Source organism: Scophthalmus maximus, chromosome 4 (assembly GCF_022379125.1).
Source record: "Scophthalmus maximus strain ysfricsl-2021 chromosome 4, ASM2237912v1, whole genome shotgun sequence".
NCBI classification, from domain to species: domain Eukaryota; kingdom Metazoa; phylum Chordata; class Actinopteri; order Pleuronectiformes; family Scophthalmidae; genus Scophthalmus; species Scophthalmus maximus.
Window position 1 is genome coordinate 12,742,957 of NC_061518.1, and position 24,909 is coordinate 12,767,865.

Here is a 24,909-nt window from a genome sequence, read left to right on the forward strand (position 1 = left end):
ACCCATCATAAACAACAAACAGCCAGTGAAATCCCAGCGAGAAATTGCTGAAGTTCTGCAATCCACCAGTAATCGATGCGCCGCAAAATGAAAAGACCTTCGGGGCAGATTTGTTAAAACAAAGAAAAGCTAAGTAAAACAAAAACAGAACATGCTCTGCGCACGGCGGAGCAATTTCAATGGCTGCAGTGCTGTAAATCAAGCATTGGTTTTAAAATGATGCTTCTGACAAACAACAACAGCCAATAGGTTGTACAGTTACAAAGAGCTGTGAAATGCACCGCAAGTTGTTTTTAAAGACTAATTGTCTGTGATGTGTATACAATCACTCAACACTGCTTATAAAATCACATTTAGCTACTCAAACATCCTTTTGGACTTAGAAGAACATTACATGTCTAGGGGAATGAAACAACAGTCAGGGCCACATATTCATCATTGTCTGAAATTTATCTGTCCCATGACTCTACTCTGTAGGCCAAACCCAAACAGAATAGAGGTCCCTGTGTGCTCATCCTGGTACCTAAGACCTCCTCCCTTCTCCTCAATCTGTCTCTTCACCCTAACTTGCTTTCATGTACAGCTCCACTGAACACAGACCTCAGAGCAGAGTAGTTTTGTGGCCCTGACCACTCGGGGGCCATTAATCTGGTGGCTAAGCCACTGATGTATTGATGGCACAGAGCCGGTAAGCCTGCCTGCCTCACTCTCTCCATCCCTTCAGCTTAGGAGCTACATAGATTCACTGGAGCCTCCATCTGGCCTCATCAAAGCAGCATTTACCTGCCAACTGCGACTGTTAGTCTTTCAGGTGTGGTGGCTATAGGTCGACAAATGCATTGACCAGCTGGGCGAAAACATTCAAAACCAGGACAGCTACAGCATGTCTGCGTACTCTTAAAGACATGAAATAAACTACATGAGCAGTTAAGTCTAGTTTCTGTCAGAATGTTTTAAACACATGGAGCAACTTTTAATCTTACTGCAAGAAACAGACATTACTTAAGATAACTGACCAGTAAATTCCAAAGGTTTGGCTGTGTAGTGTAACTACAATGATATTTGTTGTGAGCCTGCAGGCAACCACATATAACTCCAGACGTTGACTTGACCATCGAACAACACACGTGACACTTGGTCGGGGAAGTCTGGTTTTTGCAAAACATTAAAATGACTTTATTAACCACGTCAATTTTTATAAATCTTTTTCAGCCAACATGGCAACTCATTTTACTACAGCATGACAACTAAATGTATAACAGGCTTGTAGGAAAATGGAGATGCCGCTGATGTAACCCTAAATGAGGCTTTTTGAAGATGGATACTATCTATTCTGGCATCTTTTCAGTTGGGGTTATGTGTTGGTGGTAAAAAGATGAGACCATGACTGATTAAGTTGTCATATCATATTTACAAGATAGAGGCAGGCAGAGTCTGTATAATACAGACATTCTTCACAGACCCTCTGGTTGGTGTAGGCAGAAGTGTCTTCAAGGTGCAATTGTTCTCTCAATAATGCTTCCATGTCTGTCTGAAGGTGAATAACTTTGTTTTACCATTTGAAATAACAAAATAAATAAAATACAGACAAATTTTAGTCTGGATATGTGTCCTCTCTTTCTATGGGGGCTAGATCTGATGATTCAATAAGAGAATAGGTGTTTTGACAATAACAATTATCAGCACTTTGCTTTTAAGTGAGTGTGGAGCAAGGAACATCGAACAAGACTAAGTGTGAGTGGAAAGAGTGGGATGGGGGATGCAGCTGAGGAGAATGTTTAGTTTTCCGGTACAGCTGGATTAGAGATATTTAACCTTACGCACATCCACATTCTAGACCACCCACTGGTTCACTATCAAACCGTTTTGTTTTGTGGGCAGAGAATTTGTTTTATTTGAGGGTTGAAAAGGTAGAGGAAGGTAGAAAACATAAACATCACATAGATAGAGGGCTGTGTGATAGTAATGTTTGAGAAAACGTTTCTTGTCTCTAAAAAGGACAAATGGAACAAATTGTGTATCTACAACATACATCACTTGGCCCAAGGTGCCAAAACCGCCGGCTGTGCACGAAGTGGAACTTATCTCTGCCTCGAACTGTGAGGAAACCCAGACACACAAAAAAGATATAAATTTTTAAAAATCAAATCAAAACAAACAATCACCGAAAATCTCAATCTCCCGACCGACACATCCATGTCCTGACTCTAATCATCCTACGGCTGACAATGCATCTCTATGTCCACCACAGAAACAGGATGGAGAACCTAGTCTATAATGCACTAGGCCATTTTACATCTGGTAACTGTGGTAAACAACCACTGGAAAAAAAACAAAAGAAAACTAGGAAAAGACCAGCATCTCCTGTCAAAACCCCCCTCTCCTTGCTATCTTTCACTGTCAAGTAAGTCCCAGCGACACCCACAGTAGAGCAGTTGCACATACTATCAGCACCAGCAGCAGCAGCAGCAGCTGTGCCACGGGTCAAAGCCCGACCTTTTCCCTGGCCTTCTCAAGGGGTGGGAGCTATAAGAGTTGTGAAATTCTTACACGCTGCCAAACACTAAACCCTACTAGCCCCCCTCTTATTTGTCTGACAGCCCTTCTCTCCAATCCCCCCAGATTGTCTGTCGTATGCCACACCTTCCTTGTTCCACCCACCAAGCAGGAGTTACTGAGATCTGTTTGAGGTATTACAGTAGAGTGCAACTCTCTGCAGGCAATTACTGACACGAGGAGGGTAACCGAGGTTCAGGATCATGACTGTGTTCACTAAGGAGGTGTTACAGGGGCCCCAAATTTAAATACTTCCTGAGTGTGATGTTATGCCTTTGATCACATGTTCTTTACTTGTACAGAATCATATTATAAGATGTTCTCGATGAGCAATTAAAATAATTCATTTCATGAAGCCTACCATGAAGCCTACCTTGGCATTTTGTGGCACTTAAGATTACAAGATTGCTCTGTTTGTGTGTGTGTGTGTGTGTGTGTGTGTGTGTGTGTGTGCATTCACATGCTTGTGCATGTGAAAGGGGAGAATGGGCTGTCTCCCAGGATGTGCAGCAAGCGCTTTATTAGAGCGGTAGTACCAGTAAATCAGAGCTCAGCTCTTCCTGGAACTGCTGCAACCTTTCCCACTGAGCACTATTACTGAACAATCATAGGCTAGCCATGATAATTAGCAGAGTATCTATCGTTCCAACCCTCCTGTCGCCCCCCCCTCCTCTCTCTCCTGTCTGTCTCTCCATCCTTCAACCCCTCCTCTTCTTTGAAATGTCTGGTGGGTGAGTGGGCAAGGCCAGGCGCCCGCTAGATGTCATTTCACCAGAGGACATTTCACATTACCTGCTGTAATTTTTGTCTTGACGTTGGCCAGAGTGACAATGAGGGCTCATTCATGTTGTCACACTATGCGACCATCAGGAAAATATCAAGCATGACTGAGACATCCCAGAAAGCTTCAGAAGTTTGGGAGAGGAATTAAACATGGCCATATCCAACCTGTCTGAGGAACTAAGGGCAACACAATTCCATAATAATCCTGTTAATATTCAGCTGATCTCTGTCATGACCCCACAATACATTTTATTTGATTGCTAAATGGTAATATTTTTCTACAATACATTTTTCTGGAATACAAACAAAACCTATTTGCCGTTGTATCCCAACTACTTATGATTGCATAGTCCAAGAGGATTGGAGACAATCCTGGTCTTTATGATCATTAATGGGAAGAGGTCATCGCGCCTTGCATTCCTATGTCTGAAAAGCCAGTGCTTCTGCTGAGTAGGATCATTAGGGAAACACCTTAATGCCTTTTCATGTAACCACTAATCCCTTCATTTACATTGCAGCCTATTTTCCTCTATTATGTTTTCTTGTGAGTATTTGCTCTCAGCAGAGTGTGGGCATTTTCTTTCCTCAGTGTTCACCGATTCTTTTGGATTGCACTGAAGGGTAAAACAAGAGCAGCGACTACATCCAAGATACAGATGTATTGTGTTTGTTAATGGACTCTACTTAACAATATGTTAGTGCACTCAAAAGTGCCGGGCATTTGATCAAAACCGCTGTTCCCATCGGTAGGGAACAGAAAGTGGACGTGACTATGTGTGTGTAAGGCAGAAAGAGAGAGAGATGAAAAGTTTGTACTCAATAGAGCGGGACCAGGACCGAGGGAGGGGGTGACAGGACTTTCTTGGTTAAAGATTCCCCATCTGATAGTAGCGGCACTTTCTCCCTTTCTTTTCATGGCCAAGCGGCATCTGGAGTGGATTTTGTGCTAGCAGACACCGAGGAACATGATTACATTCGGCTAACTGCGTTCTAAACTGATTATGCATGTGCCAAGCTAATGGACTACATTTGCAAGAGGAAAAATAACATCCAATCAATCTCAATTACCGCCAATTGCACCAGCCCCCGAGACAAGGAAGGTAGCCAGCTAAGTCCCCCATGCTCCTCCCCTTTCCTCCAACCCTTGACTGGAAACCGAGGCCTGTGGCTGGGCCTGGTTAGGCTCCACCCATTCTGTCTGGCCAGAGCAGCCAAGGCCTGAGAGCTGGATTAGTGCCACTCATCTCACCTCCACACTAGCACATAGCTAAGCCCTGAGGCCTACTGTTGATGGTGTAAGGGCTATCATATTCACGTATTATGTATTTGGATAGCTGTAAAATGAGAAAACTGAAGCTGGGTTCGTTCAAGATGAAGAGAGCCTCAGGGGAGAGCTACATATTTAAAAAATATATAATAAACAAATTAGGTTTGGGTCATCTGCACTGCAACAATACCCATCTGTTCATGTTTAGGAGTGACCACTCTAGGACAGGATGGGTAACCAACATGCTATCGTCAGAACAGCTAAAACCCTACGGGAAAAAGAGAAGGTGAAACTTCGCCTCAGAGTGCAAGACAGGCAGAGCACAGTGCTTAGATTTGCTAACTCTCAACTGAGCACAGGGGAGGACAGCATCACCCCCCACTGTGTGGTGGTCCATGTGGTCAGGATGGCTCGCTGGATCTTTCTGTGGTCTTTTGGAACATTCCAATACATGGGGTGGTGGGGGTGATATTTTTAGAAAGCTCTAATATGGGCCGCATACCACAGACTCTCAAATTATCCCATCCAGCTTAGCCCTCAGTTTAAACCTTCCTTTTTAATTCCAGTAATTACAGGCTCCAATTTATATGGAGCTGTGCACACAAAGGGCCTGTTTAATGCAAACCAGTTTGATTTGGGTGAAGTGTCCCAAGCATCTCCCACATCTTACAGCCTGTTTATGCTGACTTGATGATTTATTTCCCCCCCCCCCCCCCAAAAAAAGGTTAAAAACGGTGCCATTTGCATCAGATTTCTTTGGGGAGGAATAAATGAATGGTGATTTTCCTTTTTTCGTCCTTGCCTAATATACCAAGTTGGGTTTTGCAGGCTTGTGGGCCACTGTGGGTTTCTGCCTGTCAGTGTCTCTACCAGGACAGTAAATCCAGCACAGAACGGAGACAGTGACATTGTCAAGTGGGGAGCCAGTGCTGCCAGGAGACCACACAACCATGTACTTGTTGTCCGCTAATCACATTTGTGAGTCATAAAACATTGTAATAATTCTTGTCAACTCACAAACATCTCTATTTTTGAGTAGTGTCTGGGATGAGAGCAGTTTATGAGGACTACAGTGTTCTTTGGTTGAGAGTGCAGGTAATTTCTGGACAAATGCACACACTCTTACTCGGAAGATCAATTGGTTTTAAGAAATATGGAGCCGTCTTAAGAGGCTTAAGTCATAAAAAATGATCATGCCTGGATGTGTTGTACATATTTAATCCCCCGCAGCCTGAGCAGCAGTATGACATATGTCTCTTCTTTCTTAAAAACTCAAGCAGAAAAAAAATACACCATTTGGGCTTAAAGCTAAGTGGAAAGCACACAGATAATGTGATATAAACTGTACCATATCTTGTGAGACTAATACATCTCTGCCTTCAAAGGTGTGAGGAAGAGAAAGGGCATGCCAAGGCCTGTCTATTTTGGTCTTATGTGAGACTGTCATGTCATTGGAATCTGGGACAGTAAGTCCAGCAGTTAAGGCCAAGAGTGGATGACCATGTGCTGGAAAAACAATAGTATATCTTGCTATACTTTTTCGCCGTCTCACAACTGACTCAACAGATTCGCGAGTTATGTTGCAAATTTAAATTTGTATCTATCTATGAAAAATAAAAATCTTCTGCTGTCCTTTCTGTTGTCCTGATGCAGACCATAGACTTAAAACCTCCTGTGTCCCCTGGCTGCTTTTAACGGCGGCGCCAGGAGCCCTGCATCCCACCTTCCCCTTTAACAAACCCCTTTAATATTATTTCAGTAAATGCATTGTGGACAGGATACATGCCTGCCATGCCAGTGGATCTTAGAAACCATTCATAATGCTGGATACTTTTTCAATACACAGCCTTTTTACATAATAAGTCACACTATAATATACAAAGACTCCAGTCGAAAAGTGTCAAGCAATCTAGTCGTTCAAATTATTGAGTTCAAAACACTCTAATGGAGGGGACTTTATTTATAATAAGGTAACACCTACAAAGAAACAGGTCTGTATGTATTGTAACATGGAGTATGTGTCGTCAGTGTTTGCATGCGTTTTGTTGTGTGTGTTGTATGTATGCATGTGTCCGTGTGCAACTGTGCCAGTTTGGGTTAAGCGCGGAGTGGCCAAAGCCGCAGACGCACAGGATAGGTACCTAAATGGAATCAGGCCTGTTAGATTTATGGCCATTTGTTCTGAGAGTGTTCATCCATTGGCTATTATGGAATGATTAGAGGAGAAGGTGAAGCTCCAAGTCCAGCAAAAATCAATACGGCTGTCGAGAACGATTCAGCCTTTCCCGCTCTGAGGAGTATTAGCACCAAAACTCTGTCTCCTCACACTTCTTCATTCGTCTCCTAGTTATTCACCCCTAAGCCTCCAAACTGGCTTTAGCTGCCATGTTCTTGTCGTGGCCCTGTTTCTATAAGACTACGACACCAGAAAACTACCATTCATGTCTTGGGAGAGTATAGGGGTGTATTTTAAGGAGGAATATCAAGTTAGCAGGGAGAGGATTAAGGTCACATTTATCCTATTGAAAAAATAAAAATATATGTGTGTGTGTGTGTGTGTGTGTGTGTGTGTATGTGTGTCTGTCTCCAGGTTCCCTTATAAAACCTCAAATATTGTGACAATAAAGCAGCATTAACATTGCAGGTTATTGTGCAAAATGAATTTTTAGTGGGATTTTTAGATATGAACTTCCCACTTCTCTACATGCTCTTCTTCCCCAGTTGTGTATATACTGAGTATTGATGTGAAATGAAATGATTATGATACAGTGTAAAGACAAGGTTGAGTGGTGGGTGGGATAAACAACTCACCTTGTAGAGTTTGAGACTAGCCTCATGGCGGGAATTGACAGTGTGCATTCTCAGCTTCTCCAGGCTGTTAGTGTAGTAGTCACAGGCGTTGCATTTCAGGTGCACTGGATTGCCTATGGCCACGCACTTCAGGCGCCATTCATTGCCTTTGCCCCCTTCTTTAATGTGGGCTACAAGCTGATACTTTTGCACATGCTTGTCTGTCTTGCAATGCAGCTGGAAATTGGCCTTTAGCTGAGTGGTGTAGTGGCACAACTTGCACTGGTGAGAGTCGCCCACCACAGCACGCCATTCCTCCTCCGGTAGGCTGCGTTCAGCTCCCATATGCATGCCGAGCACATCCAGGTTGTCAGTTGTGAAACGGTTGCACACGGCGCACTGAAAGAGCTTGAGGGAGGGATCGCTGGTTTGTGATAGGCTTTCTCCCAGGGTCATCAGTTCTTCGGACACCAACTGGCCACCGCCCAGCCGCACGTCCATAGGAAGCTCCCCACCTACTATAACATGCAGGACCACAAAGATAGAGGGAAAGCAAGAGGGAAAGGGTAAGGGAGTTGCATCATTATGTTAGACACATTCAGAGCTTACAGTCTATACAAAAGTCCGGTTTAAAAGATTACTTCAACTTGCAATGATTTACGGGATTCATTCATTTTTTCACTACTCTCATTATTATATAAAGTAAGGCTGTTAAACTATGAAAAACCATGCTCTGTCTGTCGGTATGATATTGCCTCAAGATAATGTGCATGTATGTATTTATGGGCATATAGCTATTCTGGATTTGAGCTGGGAAAGAAGAAAGCCTGGGACTTTTCCATAGTGACCAAAACCTCACGCTGCCAAAGAATGAACATACGTGTCGCCTGTTTGGGCTGGTGCAGGTTCATGGCCTGTCTGTAAATCAACTCCAGAGGCCACAAGCTCCGCCAAAAAAAAGCAAGTTATTTGATCATTACTGAAGAACTAAGGAGTTCCCAAACACACATTACTGTAAATCAAATCCATCACCCTTGTTCACTGCATAATGATATGAAGAAAAAAAAACAGCTTCTCTGCTTGGATTCTTCTGTGTCTTTCTCTACAGATTGCCTCTAAATCAATATAGACACCTTACACATTAATTCCGCTGGGTACAGAGTCTAAATGCTGCAGGAGAAGGGGAAAAAACAGCAAGCACATACCCTGACATCAACCACATAACTGGTATCTATTCAGTCTGGGAAGGCTGACTTTAAAAATGAATGCTAAAAAAATGAGGTAAGAGCAGCCAGAGTTTTTGCCTTTGCTTGCTGATCTTTAATCTTTCACTGCCCAGACTGAGCATGCAGGCGTGACCCTGCCTGGCTTTACACTAAATTAATTCCAGCAGCTCCTTTTTATTTATTGCTGCAGTATGCAGCCTGCTCATGGACTTTTCTCCATTACCTGAGTTTTTATAGCCAGGAGAGGGAGACCTTTGAGAAGCCCTCTGAAATCACTCACAGACCCAGCACCCCAGTCATAGCTCCTTACACTCTCTCTCTTGCAAACACACAGATGCACATACACAACCTCAATTGGTTTCCCATTCCAGTCCTTTCCTGCACCTAACATCTTCTGATTTTTACCTAGCTCTCATGCTCCATTACTATGCAGACCTTGTGATTTACCAAAGATAGTCCATTAGACCAATACATTGGTTTGTAGCTTTACATCTGTTTTCACAAAGGTTCATTTATTAAAACCACAATATTGTGAAGGTATATATCAACCCATGTCCATAATTATACAAAGATATCTTGCCAGTGCAAAAATTCACTTGCAGTTCCACTGAGCACAACAGACAGCAAATTCGTAAAAAAAATTGCTATAAAAAAATCACATCCTCCTTCTCTCTTGTACTGCAACTCATATCTATCTTTCGCGACAGAAGCTGAGTCTTGGGAACAAGGATTACCAGGAGGCTAAGATCCTGTGAGGTCAACATTTGCTATCTATCTCTTAGGCAATACACTCAAAAATCCACCGTGGAAGCTTGAAAGAGAACCTCTTACTTTAGCTCCTTGGCCTGAGATCTCCTTGCGATGGCAGATTCTCTCAAGAGATTTACTGAGCCTTATGTACCATACTGTCAAGTTAATATAAGAGTCTTTGTGTATAATGACTTCAAGACTTCTTTTAAGTGTGACAGAGGATGACACCACTGTAGTTTATGGGTCCAGACTGTGTAATCATTGCCTACCTTGTAACATGCTTATTAGGAAAATGAACCAGATGGCAGAGAAGGGAAAAAAAATAGTCACGACGATCAATTATTTTTTTGTGCCTTTGACCTGGTGACAGTTTGAGACAAGTAGTACAAACTGTGGTGTTTTGACTTGCACATTAGAGGTTAGGCCCTCTAACTCACCTTTTGGAGTTATATTTGGTATCACAGTGATCATCAAATTCAGTTGAAATTAAAATAGTAAAGAGATTTATTGCATGGTTATGGAGAGGGTCTACATTAAGGCCCCCATTGTTAACCTGTCTCTAAAGAACTGTGCTTTGTCATTTTGCAAGCAACTAGGGGTATTTCTGAGAGCAAGAGAGGCAAAAAGGGGGCTCACCGAGTGCAGGGGCCAGGGCAGCCATGTTGGGATCCAGGTGAAAGCTCCCCATCAGGAACTGGGCCTCTGCTCCAGCTGGGTCAATCTTGAGGCCTGGTGGAAGGCTCATGTTCTGCGTCAGGTAATATTGATAGAGCTCAGCCTCAGAGGGGGAAGGCATGGCTCCCAAGCCAAGTCGACTGTGCTGCATCTGAGTCACATTCTGCTGAAGTAGCATCATGTTGTGCATGTGCTTCTCACTGGTCATGTGGATGCGCAGGTTCCGTGCCACATTGGTCTCATAGTCACACACTTCACACCGCCAAGTAGGTTTGCTCTTCGGCTTGGTCGGAGATGGGGCCCCACACGGTCCGGCCATATGGGTGGAGGACTGTGTAGGATGGTGGTGAGGTGGGTGATGGCTACTGGCCTGGGTCACTGAGGGGACAGCCACCACTCCTCCTGGGGTATGTCCAAACACCTGCTCTTGCGCCGAGCCAATAGATCCTCCATTCTGCAGTGTCTGCATGTTGTTTAGGTGCTTGTCTGACTGCATGTGGATGCTTAGGTTGCCCTTTGTGGTGGTTGAGTAGTTACACACCTAGAAAATATAGGACATTTTCTCTTGAACTGCAATAAAGTTATACAAAATTTACTTTTAAACATCACTTTACACCTTACATACAACTAAATGGCTCAACAAACAAGCATCTTTAACAGCAAACCTTAAATAAAAAGGGAAAATAATAGAACAATTGAAAATTGCTACATACCTCACACCGGAAGGGCTTGTATCCACAGGTATAGCTTTCTCCACGAGCAAGACGAGGGTGGCTTTGACCACTGCTGCAGTATGCACAGGAGCCTCCAGAGTCTGGGTGCTTCTCTTTCATGTGAGCCTCCAACGTCTGCTGATACTTGTAATGCCAGTTGCATTTGGGACACTTCAGTGTCTTGCACGAGTTGCGTGAATGCATCATGGTCATGTGACCACCCAAGGAGCGTGAGGAACCCAGAACAGTATCACATTTAGGGCACTCTACCCCACTTCCTGTGTTGCCACCAGGCCCATGGTTCTGTGGACACTCGCCCATTCCTGTTATGTCACAGGAGCCCCCTGGGAGGGAGTGCGAGTGGCCATGCAATGAAGAGTGGAGGTGATGATGATGGTGGAGCATGTGATGATGGTGCAGAAGGGCTCCATTTTCCTCTTCGCCCTCTGCTGGGCAATCATTTGGTTCTGGAGCTGTGGCACTATCTCGATTGGCACTTTCATCAGCAGCAGCATTGGAGGACCGAGGTGAGGAGGAAGTGCCAGCAGTGTCATCCTCGCTCCTTCTGACGGCAGCTGCCGCCATTGCCATGGGAACAGTGAGCCCCTGGCAGTTAAAGCTCAGAGGGAGCTCTGAGGTCCTCCCCCCACCATCTGCAGCTGAACCCTCTTCCTTGACAGAGGAGCAAGTGGAAGCAGGGGCTTTGCTGTTGAGTGTGGAACTGACCGCAGAGGTGCAGGCAGAAGGCTGGAGAGCGCTACTAGGCATTAATAAAGGAGATTTGGAAATGCTTTGGTTTGAGACAGCTGGTTCCCCTGCTTCACCCCCACCGCTGCTACTTGTACCACCACAGGCCAATGCAGTACTTTCTGCCTCCAACTCGTCTTCCTCCTCCCCTAACAACAGTTCCTCTTCTTCTTCTGAACCCCCCATTTGGCTGGATAGGTGTGCCTTGCTTTCATGTCCCTCACTGTCCCCATCCTCTTTCCCAACAGCCTCCTCTGTTCTCCCTCCCTGTTTGGGCAGGGCGCTGGAGTCTTTGGCAGAGCATGGGGATGAGGTAAGAGTGGATGCTTTGGGAATGCTTAGCCCTCCAAGAGAGAGGACTGAGCTTAGCGGGGTTTGTTGTTGCTGCTGTTGCTGGAGGCCAGAGTCAGAGTCTTTGTTCAGGAGGGTCTCGCTGCCCCCACTGCTGCTTCCAGGCTCCAGATGGACACCACTAAATGTGCCATAGAAGCTCTGGCCAGAGTTAATGGGGAGCAGGGTAGATGGCAGAGGAGTGCTCTTATTTTTTGGTTCCAGGAAACTGATGAGGGGCTCTTTGTCTTTCCCAATGCCTTGGATGATGGCAGATGCCTGCTTGTCCCCTAGCAGCTGTCGCTCATCCTCACAGAGTGTCATGCGGTGATCATGGACGGCATGAGTGGCAAAGGAACGCGCATAGCCAAAGGACAGCTTGCAGAGGAAACACATAAGAATGGGCTTACCCTTGCCATATAGGGCTAACCCATCAAATTTGGAGAAATCCACGTTGTTGGGAACATCTTTGGATACACAGGACTTCTTGGCAGACCCATCGCTGTTCAGGTAATCCTTGTTGCTTTTGTGCCGCACATCGAAGACACGGAAAGTGTGCAGGACAGGACTGAGGCCTGCCATAGTTGAGGTATTGGGGAAACCTTGGTCTGAATTGCCAAACCACTTCCCAAAGGACGAGGCTATGTGGAACGTGTTGATGATCTGAGGGTAGACTGAGGATGAAGTCCCAGCAAGTTCGCCCGGTTTTCCCCCACTGGTAATAGAGTTTGTGGGAAGCAGGCCGGGTACCTTGCCGCCACCACTTTGGATCAACTGACTGAGGCTCTCTACGATGTAGGCAGAGCCATCTGGCTGATAGACTATCTCTCCAGCCAGGTTCTCCACATCACTGCTCTCTTCTTCATCTTCCTCTTCTCCTTCCTCACTCCCACTCTCAGGTGCTCCCTGCTGTCTTGTGGGTTGATGTCGCAAAAGAGTGGGCATGCCCCCTCCTCCTGATGCCATAGGCACCCCGGGAAAGGGTTGAAGACTTGGGAAACAGCTGTCAATTTCCATTTCATCTAAGTCCTCAGATTCTTCCTCTTCTCCACAGCTCACTCCCTCTTGCTCTTCTTCCTCAAGACCCTCTCCTCTGGGATGCAGCAGGCCTGTAACAGAGCTATCACTGCAGGTCTGGGGTGATGTCTGTTTTGGCTGCTGATGCTGGGATTGTAGTTCTCTTATCCCGTCATGAGGTGCACTGGGGTTTTGGGGTTGAGAAGGGTAGGGAGCAGAGAGAGACAGAGGATCCAGGGAAGGAGCCTGGTTGGTGCAAGGGACCTGTGAGCTAGAGTGATCGTTCCAGGGCTGTGGTGGTTGCTGCTGCTGGGAGGAGCTGAGCCCATCGTCTGTCCCAGAAACCACGGGAGACTCACAGCTGTCCATGCTGATGCCTACATGAGGCGTTCATCGCATCCAGGCCTGCAGAGACACAAATTGGACGAGGTAAGAGGTTGTTGTAATATTTTATATATTTAATTTAAACAACTATGCATATAGTGTACATAAGCACACACAACTCATCAATTACACACTGTGTCTGAGGTCACCAAAGTGGACTTTTGGACCCCACTGACATGTATTTTCCAAAGTATATTCCTATAAAGAAAATCAGATACAGAAAATATGGAATGGACAATATGTGTATAAAACCTAAAAGAAAATCCAACTCATGGTGTATTGGGCAAGAGGTCTGAGATATAATTGGAAAATGACACCATGCTCATTACACTAGATTAGGTACTTAAACACAATACCTGAGACAAGCACTAATAAGCCATCTATGATTCATCTTCCTGCCATATGAGGAAGGTACCATCTTTTATCTTCACCTTCCAAACAACACCCCTAATTTTATATTCTGCAAATCCTACATCCGTTTTTAATTAACTTGCAGTCAGAAAAAGGAGAAAAAGCCAAACTTAATGGATCAAATAGATTCCTTGTGAGATAATTAGACACTGAAAAGCCACCCATCAGCACATTGTACATTTACATACCGGGAAGAAAAAGGAAACTGCATCTAAATAAAGCAATTTTAACAGTATTATTACCATCTTCAGGTTCTGTACATATAAGATGAATAAAACACGTGCATTATTGAAATAGATGTGAATAAACTAACAGGAGTAATAAAAGGCAGTATTTTCTATGAGCCCAAAATACATAAGCTCGGTTAGGACTTGAGTGCAGCTGTGTTTAGATCTTGCATCCAATAACCTCGACGCTCAGCCTGGTTTCAAACACTCCAGCCATCCTCCGCCTCTGAAATAATAAATGGGAGCTGAGCTTTCGGGAGCTAGCCATGCCCCGAGCATCTGAGGGGCCTAACACAAGCTGCAATTTAGAGTACAGAAGAGATAAAATGATAGCGCAAGATACTGCTGAGCTAATAATTTTATTAAAGGGATGCAGCCAACATTGATTAAAGGGGGCAATCGGGCTGAAACCAATAACTCTGGGCTGCCCTTTAACCCACCATCACTGAATATTACATGAGCAAAGTTTCCCGGCACTAAGCTCACTGCCATGTCCCGGTTGATTAGCGCATTCACTGCTTGCACTTGATTTATTTACTTATTTACTTAGGGATGCAAATTTCAGCTGTGATCAGAATGGAGTCTTCCCCCACACCTTAACATAATAACCACCATGGGAGAGGAGAGATTGATAATGTCTGTCTGCCTCTTCATGAATGTCTGATGAAGCTCACCTCCCACACAACATACCTGAAACCCTCCAACCTATATCAACTTGAACAAAAAAAAAATAAGACACCTGTTTTAAAGAAATGAACAATAACAGATAAGAGAACAAAAGAGAAAGAAGCACTATAATTATAAAACAATTAGCTTAAGTAAAAAGAATATCCAATTATGACTGTGAAGATGATGTAGATGTTACTGTCACAAATACCAGGGGACAGACATTATCTGTTAGTATATGGTCAATCTGACCATTTTGTTTACACACGACAAAAGCTTACCCCAGTGACCCCTGTGTTGCTTTGCATACAAAATGAAAGATATTAGACTGGCTGGCTTATTAACAAGATTGCTTTATACAGCCAGACATGATTTAGAGATGGCTGCCATATTGAGTGAGGGGATACTAGCCCTACTGGTCTGTATTTATTATCTTCTCCATTAATAAGAGTCTATGAGCTCAACAGCCATTTCACACAAATGGACTGAGGGCAGTGAGACTAATGCAAGAAAGAAAATAAGCCACATGTCAAACAGACAGTGATTCTTCAGACTAAAAGTACATGAATAAACTGAATCAAAGTAAATGGGGGAAAAAACAGATGTGACTTGTTTAATAGGACGTCCTCTTAGGAAGTCTCCATCCTGTCTGAACACGGAGTGTTTCACACCTACAGTACATCAGCTCCTCCTCCAGATTCCACAACCTGTCTTGACCAGGCCTGAAAACACAGGCCGCAACTAGTAGTTAAGTTTGCTAGTAAATCTAAACTACTAGCTGACCTCTAAAGTTCTCCTTGATGAGTTTGAACAGAGGGGCTACACTGTACTGTATTGAGGGTATCTACCCATCGTTTCCCATTATTGCTGTAGGATACCTGAAGCAATTAGCAGTAGACAGGATAACACAATGACTCTTGATCAGTGCTAGAGCTCTGAGCCAGCTTGGTGTGTACACTGCTTACAGAAAACAGGATTGCCCTTTAAAATCAAGATGGTGTAATTCAATAACCTGCAGTGGTTACTGATGAGCAATGGGATTGTCTGGAGTCGGCAAGTCGCAGATGGGCCAACTGATATAACGCTGTTTGTCTCTCGGAGGTCTGCCTGGCTCAGTGACACCTGTTTAAAGCAGGAAAAGCTTTAATCTCTGGGAGGCACTAAACAAGACCAGGAGACAGACAAAGAGACGCGGTCGAAGAAGAGGGGAAGTGGGGGAGGCCAGTGTCTCTATGTGCTGACTGTGTTGATAACCACAAATCAAAATGATGGAGCAGCAGAGTAAGGGTAACTTCATGTACTACTTGGGGGTATCATTTAAGGTAATATACTGATATATGTAAAAAAAAAAAAAAAGAAAGAAAAGAAAAGTTAATTTTCTATTGCCTACTGGCACTGACGCTAAATGCACAAAACAAAGGATCCTGCCATGGCCTCTGCCCTTGTGCCATATTGCAATTCTAAATGTGGGCTCACTGAGTTGACAATAAGCAGGCTGTATGCAGCCATAACAGGCTTTAGTTAACAATAAGAGATAATCAGAGAGAAGAAAAGGCTGGATTCCTGAGCTGATCTGGGGGAGAGCATGCCGATGCACAGATCCTGACTGTAGAACTCACACTCCTGCTGCCACCTGCCTTCAAAGGCTTCATGCCAGGGTCTCCCTGCTCTCTCTGTCTCTCTCCACTGACAAAAAATAAAAGTCGCACTCCAACCCCCCTCCCACCACCCTAACAACGCAGATAAGGTTGAACCTTGTGAAAAGGCCTCCGTTCTAATGAACACTGTCAGAGAGTGGGTCTGGATGTCATTTGGCAGGGATGGAAAATGAGATAAGTTTTAAGTTATGGGTCCTTTTATTAGGTGGGATTTACCAGCCAACTGGGGGAGGAATTAAAGGATATGGAACCATCTGATTATAAGCATGCCTGATCACCTGCCTAAAGGCCTTACCTTGCCTCCAGAGGACCGTTCTCTCCCCGAGTTTCCTGAGGGATTTATCTCTGACTCAGCCCATAACTGTGAATATTGCTAGGCCATGGGCATCATGCAGAACCAACCCTTACTCTTATCCACATGCATGTTTCAGCAGTGAGGGAACACCTTTTTAAATAAGAAAAAAAACTGTTTCTTAATACGCCTAGAGGACCCCTTAGAATAAACCAGGTCTGGTTTTAAATTGTTCCTCTGTGATGTTGCCTGTCTGTGTCTGGTCTCTGAGCCATCACTGAGCCTGGCCAGCCACCGCAGGGTAAGGGGCGCTTATTGGAAAATCAATGGTGTGAACGCTAAGCAAGTTACAGGAAGATGTGGGAAGGAAGGGTTCTTATTGATAAAGCAGGGGAAGGCCTTTGATGTTGCACTAGGGACATGCTCGCTGATGGGGGAACCATTGTAGACCTCAGGCAGAGTGAAGCCCAGGTTTATCTCCTAGGTTTATTCCGATTAATCACCAATAAAGGGCATGCATGCATGCAATGCACTCTGACTTAAGTCCATTTTAATGCCTGACATGGCATAATATATTCTGGTTTTAAAATTTAACTCAGTGATGGTAATTATATTTAGATAAAGTCTCTCTTATTTACCTTGTCTACTGCCTATCTGTATTCTGTATCTAATGCAAAGAACTGATAATCAACTCAAGTATTGGTAAGTATGTTACATGTGAGTGGGCAAGTGTGGTCCTAAACTACAGTAGCAAACTGCTGGCAAAAAAATTATTCACTGTACATAATTAAAAAAATAAAGAAATGCATCCAATTACAAATAATTCACTTTTGCTGTCATTAACAAAACTGTATACTGCTTATTAAATCTCACTGTCCAAAAATCACAATGATATGATAACACAGAGTTCTTGTTCTCCTTGATCCCTACCACTGTCAATCTGACAATTCACCATCAACTACATTGTTGCTTATTGTGTGTAAATATTGTGTCCGCTATTCTGCTAATGCAGACATAGGGATGCGCGGTATTGCTCCAACTGCAGAAGGCAAAAAGTCACCTCAGGTCGATGGCACTCAGCCTGTAAACAGGGCTTCCCGTAAAATCAATGATCTTCAGTAGGAGCTATCAGTCTGTGGAACAGAAATAGCCATGGCTGTGTTGAGTCTGAGGCGGGGAAGAGCACACATGAGTGTGTGTGAGCAGAGAGGGTCGGTCCCTGGCATGTCTAGGTGCAGTTCTCAGAGATAGCAGAACTGAGTCATGCAGCTTTTGTTGTGTTACAGCTGCCGAAAACGCAGAGGCATTAGGTGCAATAGAAACTATTTCCAATGTTGTTTTGTATGTGTACTATATGCATCAAACTAGATTTGGAACAAATATTGCATATTGCAGCTAAAATAATCCTTGCTGATTAAAATATGAGTAAACTCAAATACCCAGGAGGCAATGTGCTGATTGTTTTTAGTTTCACAGCACTCAATTTTAGTAACAATTTGGAACAAGCAACACTGGCCAGAAAAGGCTAAATTGATTTGTTTGTAGTATCAATTGCCTCCTTTGTTAATAGACCTGAAATAGAACCTTGAAAATGATTTTACTCTTCACCCAGGCACCATCAAATTCTGCTAATCCATTCTATGTAGCAGAACGGAGGAAAAGTGATTCAAGACAAAGCAGCAGTGAGACCACAGTGCAGAACTGTGTGTTTCTTATACACAGGGCGGTCTGATTAAATGATCTGACTGGAGCTCAGCTAACATCCAAAAACCATCCAGGAGGGATTTACCCATGGCACCAGAGTGTTTCCTCAGTTTTGGAGGGTGTGATAGAAACAGCATGCTGGTGTAATTAGAAGTAGTTAATTAGCTGTGGGTTAATTACTGGGCTCTGACGAGTGTTGGTGAAAGAACTGGTGGGGTGGCAATGCAAGAGGGAAGCAGCGAACACACAGCAGGAAGCTCCCAGTCTCCTGCCAATTAGCAACCGGCATGGGTGGGGGGCTTCAGCGGTACACTATGAGTACAAATGTGAGGATGCGCACATCCTTTCCTTCAAACCTCAGTGCAGGGGAAGCAATGAAGTGAGAGCAGACAGAATACATTCTATTTAAATACGCATAGTGTTAGAGACCGTTTTACTACAGTTTTTTGTAAAGAAAAAAAATAACATTTGCCCAAAATTCACCTTAAAAAAAGGATGCCATTTCAGTTACAAAATGTAACTATGAAAGAAACTTCAGCCACAAGCTATCTGTCTTTCATTTACCAGCCGTACTGAAAAAGACTGTACTGTATTATTTTCTTGTTATGTCCCGTGTGGTTTGTTAAGAAAGCTTTGTAATTTATAAGGGCATAAATTATCCTTGGAATTAAGGTATTGATGTATAATCAGAGCAGGGCTATCGGGCACAAACTCACGTTTGCCCCCAGGCAACCCAGAGCACAGAGAGCACTCACACACTGTATACACTCAGCAGGGTGTCAGTAAAACTGCTAGACAGTCAGAGAGAGAGAAAGAGAGGGAGAGAGAGAACGAAAGAGAGAGAAGAGGAGGTGGGGTATCTTTCAAATACTTATCAGATTAGTTAGATACCCATCCCCTGTTTCTGCTAATTTTTTACGATGAGCAGACATGGATGCTGAATGATTTGGGACAGTCTGACATGGAACATCGCATCCTTTCGCGTGCATGACTTTCCCATAGTGTGGAATGCAGAAAGGCAGAGAGGACACTTGATACTTTGTGCACTGGTCTGCCCGGCACTCTGGTACTAATCAACCAGAAAACAGCCCACTGATCTTGATCCTTGGGAAGCATTTAGAAGTCTCAGAAAGATATATGAAGATACATGGTATGTGTAACTGTGTTTCTGTTGTGTTTGCTGTTAGCAGCAAAGAGAGAATGAAGAGACAGAGAGAGAGAGAGAGAGAGAGAGAGAGACAGAGAGACAGAGAGACAGATAGTGAGATTGAGATGTGGAGCTGGAGAGAAAGTGAGAGCACCAAAGACACGTGTCCAATGAAAGGTCAGGGACAAGGGGGAAATGTGCTGATCAAAGTCTTTGGGCCCCAGGACCTTCATTTCTACTAATTATCAAATCTGCCCCCTATTTATATCTGCGGGAAGCAGACATTCTCTCAAGAGAGGATGGAAGTGAAATCTGCTAACTGCAGTGCTTTCGGGGCTTCTGTTAGCACTCCCTCCATTTCGTTTTTTTCTATAGTAACAGGATGAGGCTGGTAGATTAAGAGAACAGATGACTGCAACTTATTTGGAATGTTGTTGCTGTAAAAGGACAGAGGAATATGCACAGATGAATGAAATGCTGAGCAAAATCTAAAATATAGGATCATTGTACTTTTGGGTGGTGGGAATCTCATTTTGTGGCAATCACACACACACGCAGACATGCACACACACAAGCCCACACACACCTTCCCAAAGCGCTGCAGTTAAGGCAGGCCGACCACAAACACAGTTGTTAAAATGATCAATACCATTGAAATATTAAACCTTAAGAAGCCACAATATTGATTGAGAGCCCAATGATAAAAAGGTTTATTATCACAATTGTGGGCTTTATGTAAATGTTTTGGACAGACCGTCAGCCATCCACAACCCACCACCTCCCACCCTCCAGAACAACCTTGTAGCTGTGGGATGACAGCAAACAGGGGGCGTACAGTGGAGCTGAGTAACCCAGGCTATAGGACACAGATAACATGTCTATAGTCCTGGGCCTTTCTCTGTAATCTGAAAAACTAATACCATGGTAATGACCCCGTCTCACACCTGGTAAAACACCGGGTTCACTGGCACCTGGAATAAAACGAATATCCAGCACTGAACAATACGACAAACGGCAAATTTACAATTATAATCTAAAATATCAGCAATCAAGTGGCTAAAATGGGACCCCGTTCGAGATGCGTGCAGTGGGATGAGGGGTTGATTGAAGTCACACAGAGGCTCAACGGTGAAACCGTGAGGAACTGCCACAAGCCTGAGGGTTAGGCTCAGCGTCTAAACCTGAGTAGGGTGATAAGATCCCTTTTAGAAGGCATGTGAAGGCCAAATGACCAGGAAACCCGAGTAATGTGGATGAAAGCTGTCGAGGGCGAGAGCAGAGACGTGGAAAGTCATGCAGTGTTATGTGTGGAAAATGGGAACTATCTCTTTCACGCACCCTATACTGAGGAACAGTGTGGAGACACACACAGATGCGTGTGTGTGTACCCCACTATGTCTAGGAGAGAGCGCGCGCACACCCACACAAACACACACACACACACACACACACACACACACAGATTAGAGGGTGTCCCAGTGAGACCATTCTGTGGAAATGATTTCTTTGCAGAAAAAAGGCATGAAAGCCAATGGTGACCTGGCCTCTAATTCTAGAGTAGGATATCCTGGATAAATAATTAGAGGGTTCCTTTGAAGACCTTGAACAGCCAAACCATTCACTCCGCACTTCACATTTGCTAAAGTCATTAATGACAAAAATTTAGAAAGGAAAAGCGAAAATCTTTCTGGTACACAAATACTTTTTTTTTCTTCTTTTTTTTATGAGGCCTGGCCCAAATTCCTCACTGCTTAACTGAAGCTCTTATCCTGGGAAAGAACTGCACCCGTTTTAAACAATAAACCTCAGGGGAAAAGTGTTTTCTATTGCCCCCTTCCCCTGCTGAATTATGAGAGTTAATAAAATTAAAATAACGTGCGCAGTGTTTTAAAAGAGGAAGTGAGCAAGATATGTCAGGACACTGAAGTAAAAAAACAAACAGGGAAAACAAAGCAAAGAGAGAAAGAGAAAGAGAGAGAATGTTTCTATATCCTAAAAACAAAAATTGTTTTATATTTTAGAATGGCAAAGGAGTGTGTCTGCTATGAATATTAAAACCTTCCAACCTTAATCGACATCATTGACTTCTGATACATGGCTATGCTTGTGACATCTCCAGTTAGTGCCACTTCCACACTGGGCTTTGTGGTTAACCAGGACTATTTGTTGGAAATAAACAGAATGGAATCTGACATGTGGAATTACATTTATCACAAACTCTCATCTCCGAGGAGGGAAAATACACGCAAAATGCATTTTACATTCCACTGCTGGAAAATTTCAGAGTATTTGATTCGGACTAAAAAGGAAACATTAATGTGTCTTCAGGAAAACAAACCCACCGAGCTGCAGTTTACATGCCAATTGGAGACCTAATCTTTACACTAGCAGTTTATAAAAAGAATACTCATAAATCAGATTGCGATGCAGCTGTCATCTTTAAAGGGGAGCAGAGCTTGCCCTACAGTTTACAAGGACAGATTTCAAGGCCAACCTTGGAAGGTGACGTGCATTCCTTCTGGGTGGAGCAGTGATGAGGGACTGTCAACAGAGGAAAAGGGAAGAAAAACAAAAAGAAAACAACTTGTTAAGTGTATAACAAGGTGGCCTGGAGGGCAACGCTGAAAGACACTTCAGCACTTGACTCTGAAGTGCGCAAGGAACATCAAATAGCGTTTCTGTAGCTACACTGAGCACTGACAGAGCCGACCACAGTGTTCAGAGACCCCTGTGTGAAGCGAAAACACTACAGCCTGGCAGGATATAAAGAGGTAAAATGTGACGGAGAGACAGCCGCTCCTCCCGCAGTAGTAATCGTGTTTGTATGCACTAAATATGAGCGCTGTTCAGAGCCACAGACAGACCTGTCTCACACGAGGGGAAAGCTGCTGCCATCAAACTACAGAATTGAAATGGAAGAACATTATTTCAAAATGCATCTGCAAAGAATGAAGCAGTTCCTATAAGATAACATCTACCCCTAAGCTGTATAGCTGAAAGGGTCGTGTGCACGTGTGTGTGGCACAGAGAGAGAGATATATGACGTATAAATGACAAGCATGGCCCTCTATGAAAAGCAGCACAGATGGAGAATGTAGGGCAGAGTCAACGTATCTCCACAGCACACCTGCTGAGAGGAAACCAACAAATATATAGCTGCCATTGGCAGCTCAGCACTTGCACCAAAACTTTGTGTCCTGGCACTTTGATCTAGGGAGGCAGAGGCCCATGGGCTGGAAGCGCTTTCAAAACCCCCATGTCTACGGATAGGAGGGAAAAAAGACAGCGGAAGCAGACTAATGGGGGCTAGGCCGTCGCAAAAACTGGTGTGATATTTTAAGAAATGTGAAGCGTGTTAATAAGTTCCTCCTCTTCCTCTCCTCCCCTGGCTTGGTCTGAGTGTTGTGACAGCTACAGTGCTGTGGAGCTATATTTGAGAAAGACCAGCCTCTTGCCCCTCATCGTCTCACACACACACACACACACACACACACACACACACACACACACACACACACACACACACACACACACACACACACACACACACACACACACACACACACACACACACACACACACACACACACACACACACACACACACACACACTGCAGCCCTTGTTCGTCCGCCTTAATGGAATGGCCACATGCCTCCTCTCATCCCAGCGCTGCTTGCACACTGTAGCACCTGGTAGATATAAATCAGCCCTACTGAGCTGTATTTGGGAAGTGAGGCATTAAGCATGACATGGGCTGTCAAAGTTCAGATCGCAGTGAACCACAACATCTAGTTGAACCGCTGTGGAACAGACCCAAGACCAGGGAGCAGGCCTGCGATCGGCCTCTTATCTTCTGCCTCCCAGCTCCGCATGACATGGCTGCCACATCTGGGCCCCAGCTGGGCAGCCTGCTGAGCACAGCATAGCACAACCGAGGCTAGGTAGGGGAACACTGGAGCACCCACGCTACATGGATTCAGCGCGTGATTCCCTTTTACAGGGATCATCAGCCTCAAAGCAGATTTGAATGGCTGTTGGTCGCTGCCATTAATATTTGTCTTATCCATGTTAGTTGTATGGGGCTTGTGGATATTACTGCTGTTTAAAAGTGGTTTTAAGGTTCTTTTTGTGAGTAAGGAGATAAAAGCCACTAGGTGCGTGTTGTGTGAGCATACTGTATGTTATACATGTGTGTGGATTTGTGAGTGGAATCTCAGTCACGTGAGTCTGGGGTCTGAAGGTCAAACGCTGCAAGAGAACCCACACATTCCTCACAGGCACACATCTTTGATGGATGCACGTGTAAGCATATCAAACTAGCTAAAGATTCTACCTAAGCTTGAATATTAAATATATTCTCATTCTGAGCTTTACAGGTATGGGATGAGTGTTCAGATGGATACACAAGACAGGAATACAGAGCACCATAAGAGCAAATCACTTTGAAAAACAAAGCAAAAAGGGGACAAAGGGAGCTAAAAAGCGTGAGGATAAAGAAATATCATCTGGTTGGGATTTAGTTGTGGGCTTTCACAGATGGGGATGGTATGGTATGTCTCGCTCGTCTCAGCTTGAAGTCTACGTGGAAAGCTGAGGTGAAGGGGAGGGTCAATTACAAGAGAGAACGAGTACAGAGAAGTGAGGGAAGGGGAAAGGAGATGAGCGGACAGTGCAAGCAGGCCAGGTCCAGCTCAACCCCTACTGTAATTTACATTGCTTGGTAATTAGCTACAGGATCAGGGACTCAAGCCAATGACAGATGCCTCACACAGGGAAAGAGCAAGCATGTGAAGAGGACCACAGCATTACCTCGATGACACATAACGTTAATTGATTCTGTCTGTCAGAGGGAGCATGTGTCAAGGTCATAAAAACTGCTATGCACACTGGGCAGAAAATTGTGACCATAGATTGATGATTAAGTGAATAAAGTAACAGAGAACTGATTGTAAATGTTGTAGAAATTGTGGAGTTGGATAATATTGTCTACCTTTCATCTGTGCATCCATTTACACACATGCATAAACACTTAAAAGCAAACAATCATGATTTAAGGGGCAGAGGGAATAACCACTTCAACAAAAACAGAAAAGGTTTGGCCACAAAAATATATGGTAAGATAGATTTCAACAATATTCACATTACATTATTGCTAAAATCCATGATATGATTATTTTTCACAGGCAAATAAACCTTACGTAGTTGCAGTAGATTCCGCTCTATAGCTTTTGGTCCTTGAGAGCTTCGCATCTAATACACATTTAATTAATGATGTCATTGTTTTGACATTGAGAGAGAATTTCAGTAAACAGTATAAACAAGATCCAGCTCTGCGAAGAGTGCTATCGAAACACAAAGGGAAACTGAAAGCTGGGAGACCACAGCCATAGCACTGTGAATCTTAACCCTGGGCCCTTAGACAGCATCATTCAATTCCTCATGAATTAGGAAAATACTGTGCTCATAATGCAAGCCTGCACCACACTGTGTGGTTGAGTATACGTGCACCCATACGTAAGGTCATGCATGTGAGATGAAATAGCAGCCAGATATGGTGCCATATCA

The 24,909-nt window shown here is 44.0% G+C and overlaps 1 protein-coding gene across 4 annotated transcripts in view; it reads right to left on the reverse strand.

The window, feature by feature from the left end:
* The window catches only part of zfhx3b (zinc finger homeobox 3b), a 320,474-nt gene that overhangs the window by 73,257 nt on the left and 222,308 nt on the right, over window positions 1–24,909 (reverse strand). For 3 of the 4 annotated variants that reach the window (XM_047331745.1, XM_035627389.2, XM_035627383.2), the window contains 3 exons: window positions 10,761–13,259; window positions 10,009–10,588; window positions 7,418–7,914 (listed from right to left, as the gene is read on the reverse strand). In XM_047331745.1, the coding sequence (XP_047187701.1) occupies window positions 7,418–7,914; window positions 10,009–10,588; window positions 10,761–13,223 (3,540 nt within the window). In that variant the 5' untranslated portion in view covers window positions 13,224–13,259. The remainder of the gene's footprint in view (window positions 1–7,417; window positions 7,915–10,008; window positions 10,589–10,760; window positions 13,260–24,909) is intronic. The other variant, XM_035627388.2, reaches the window with a different exon arrangement.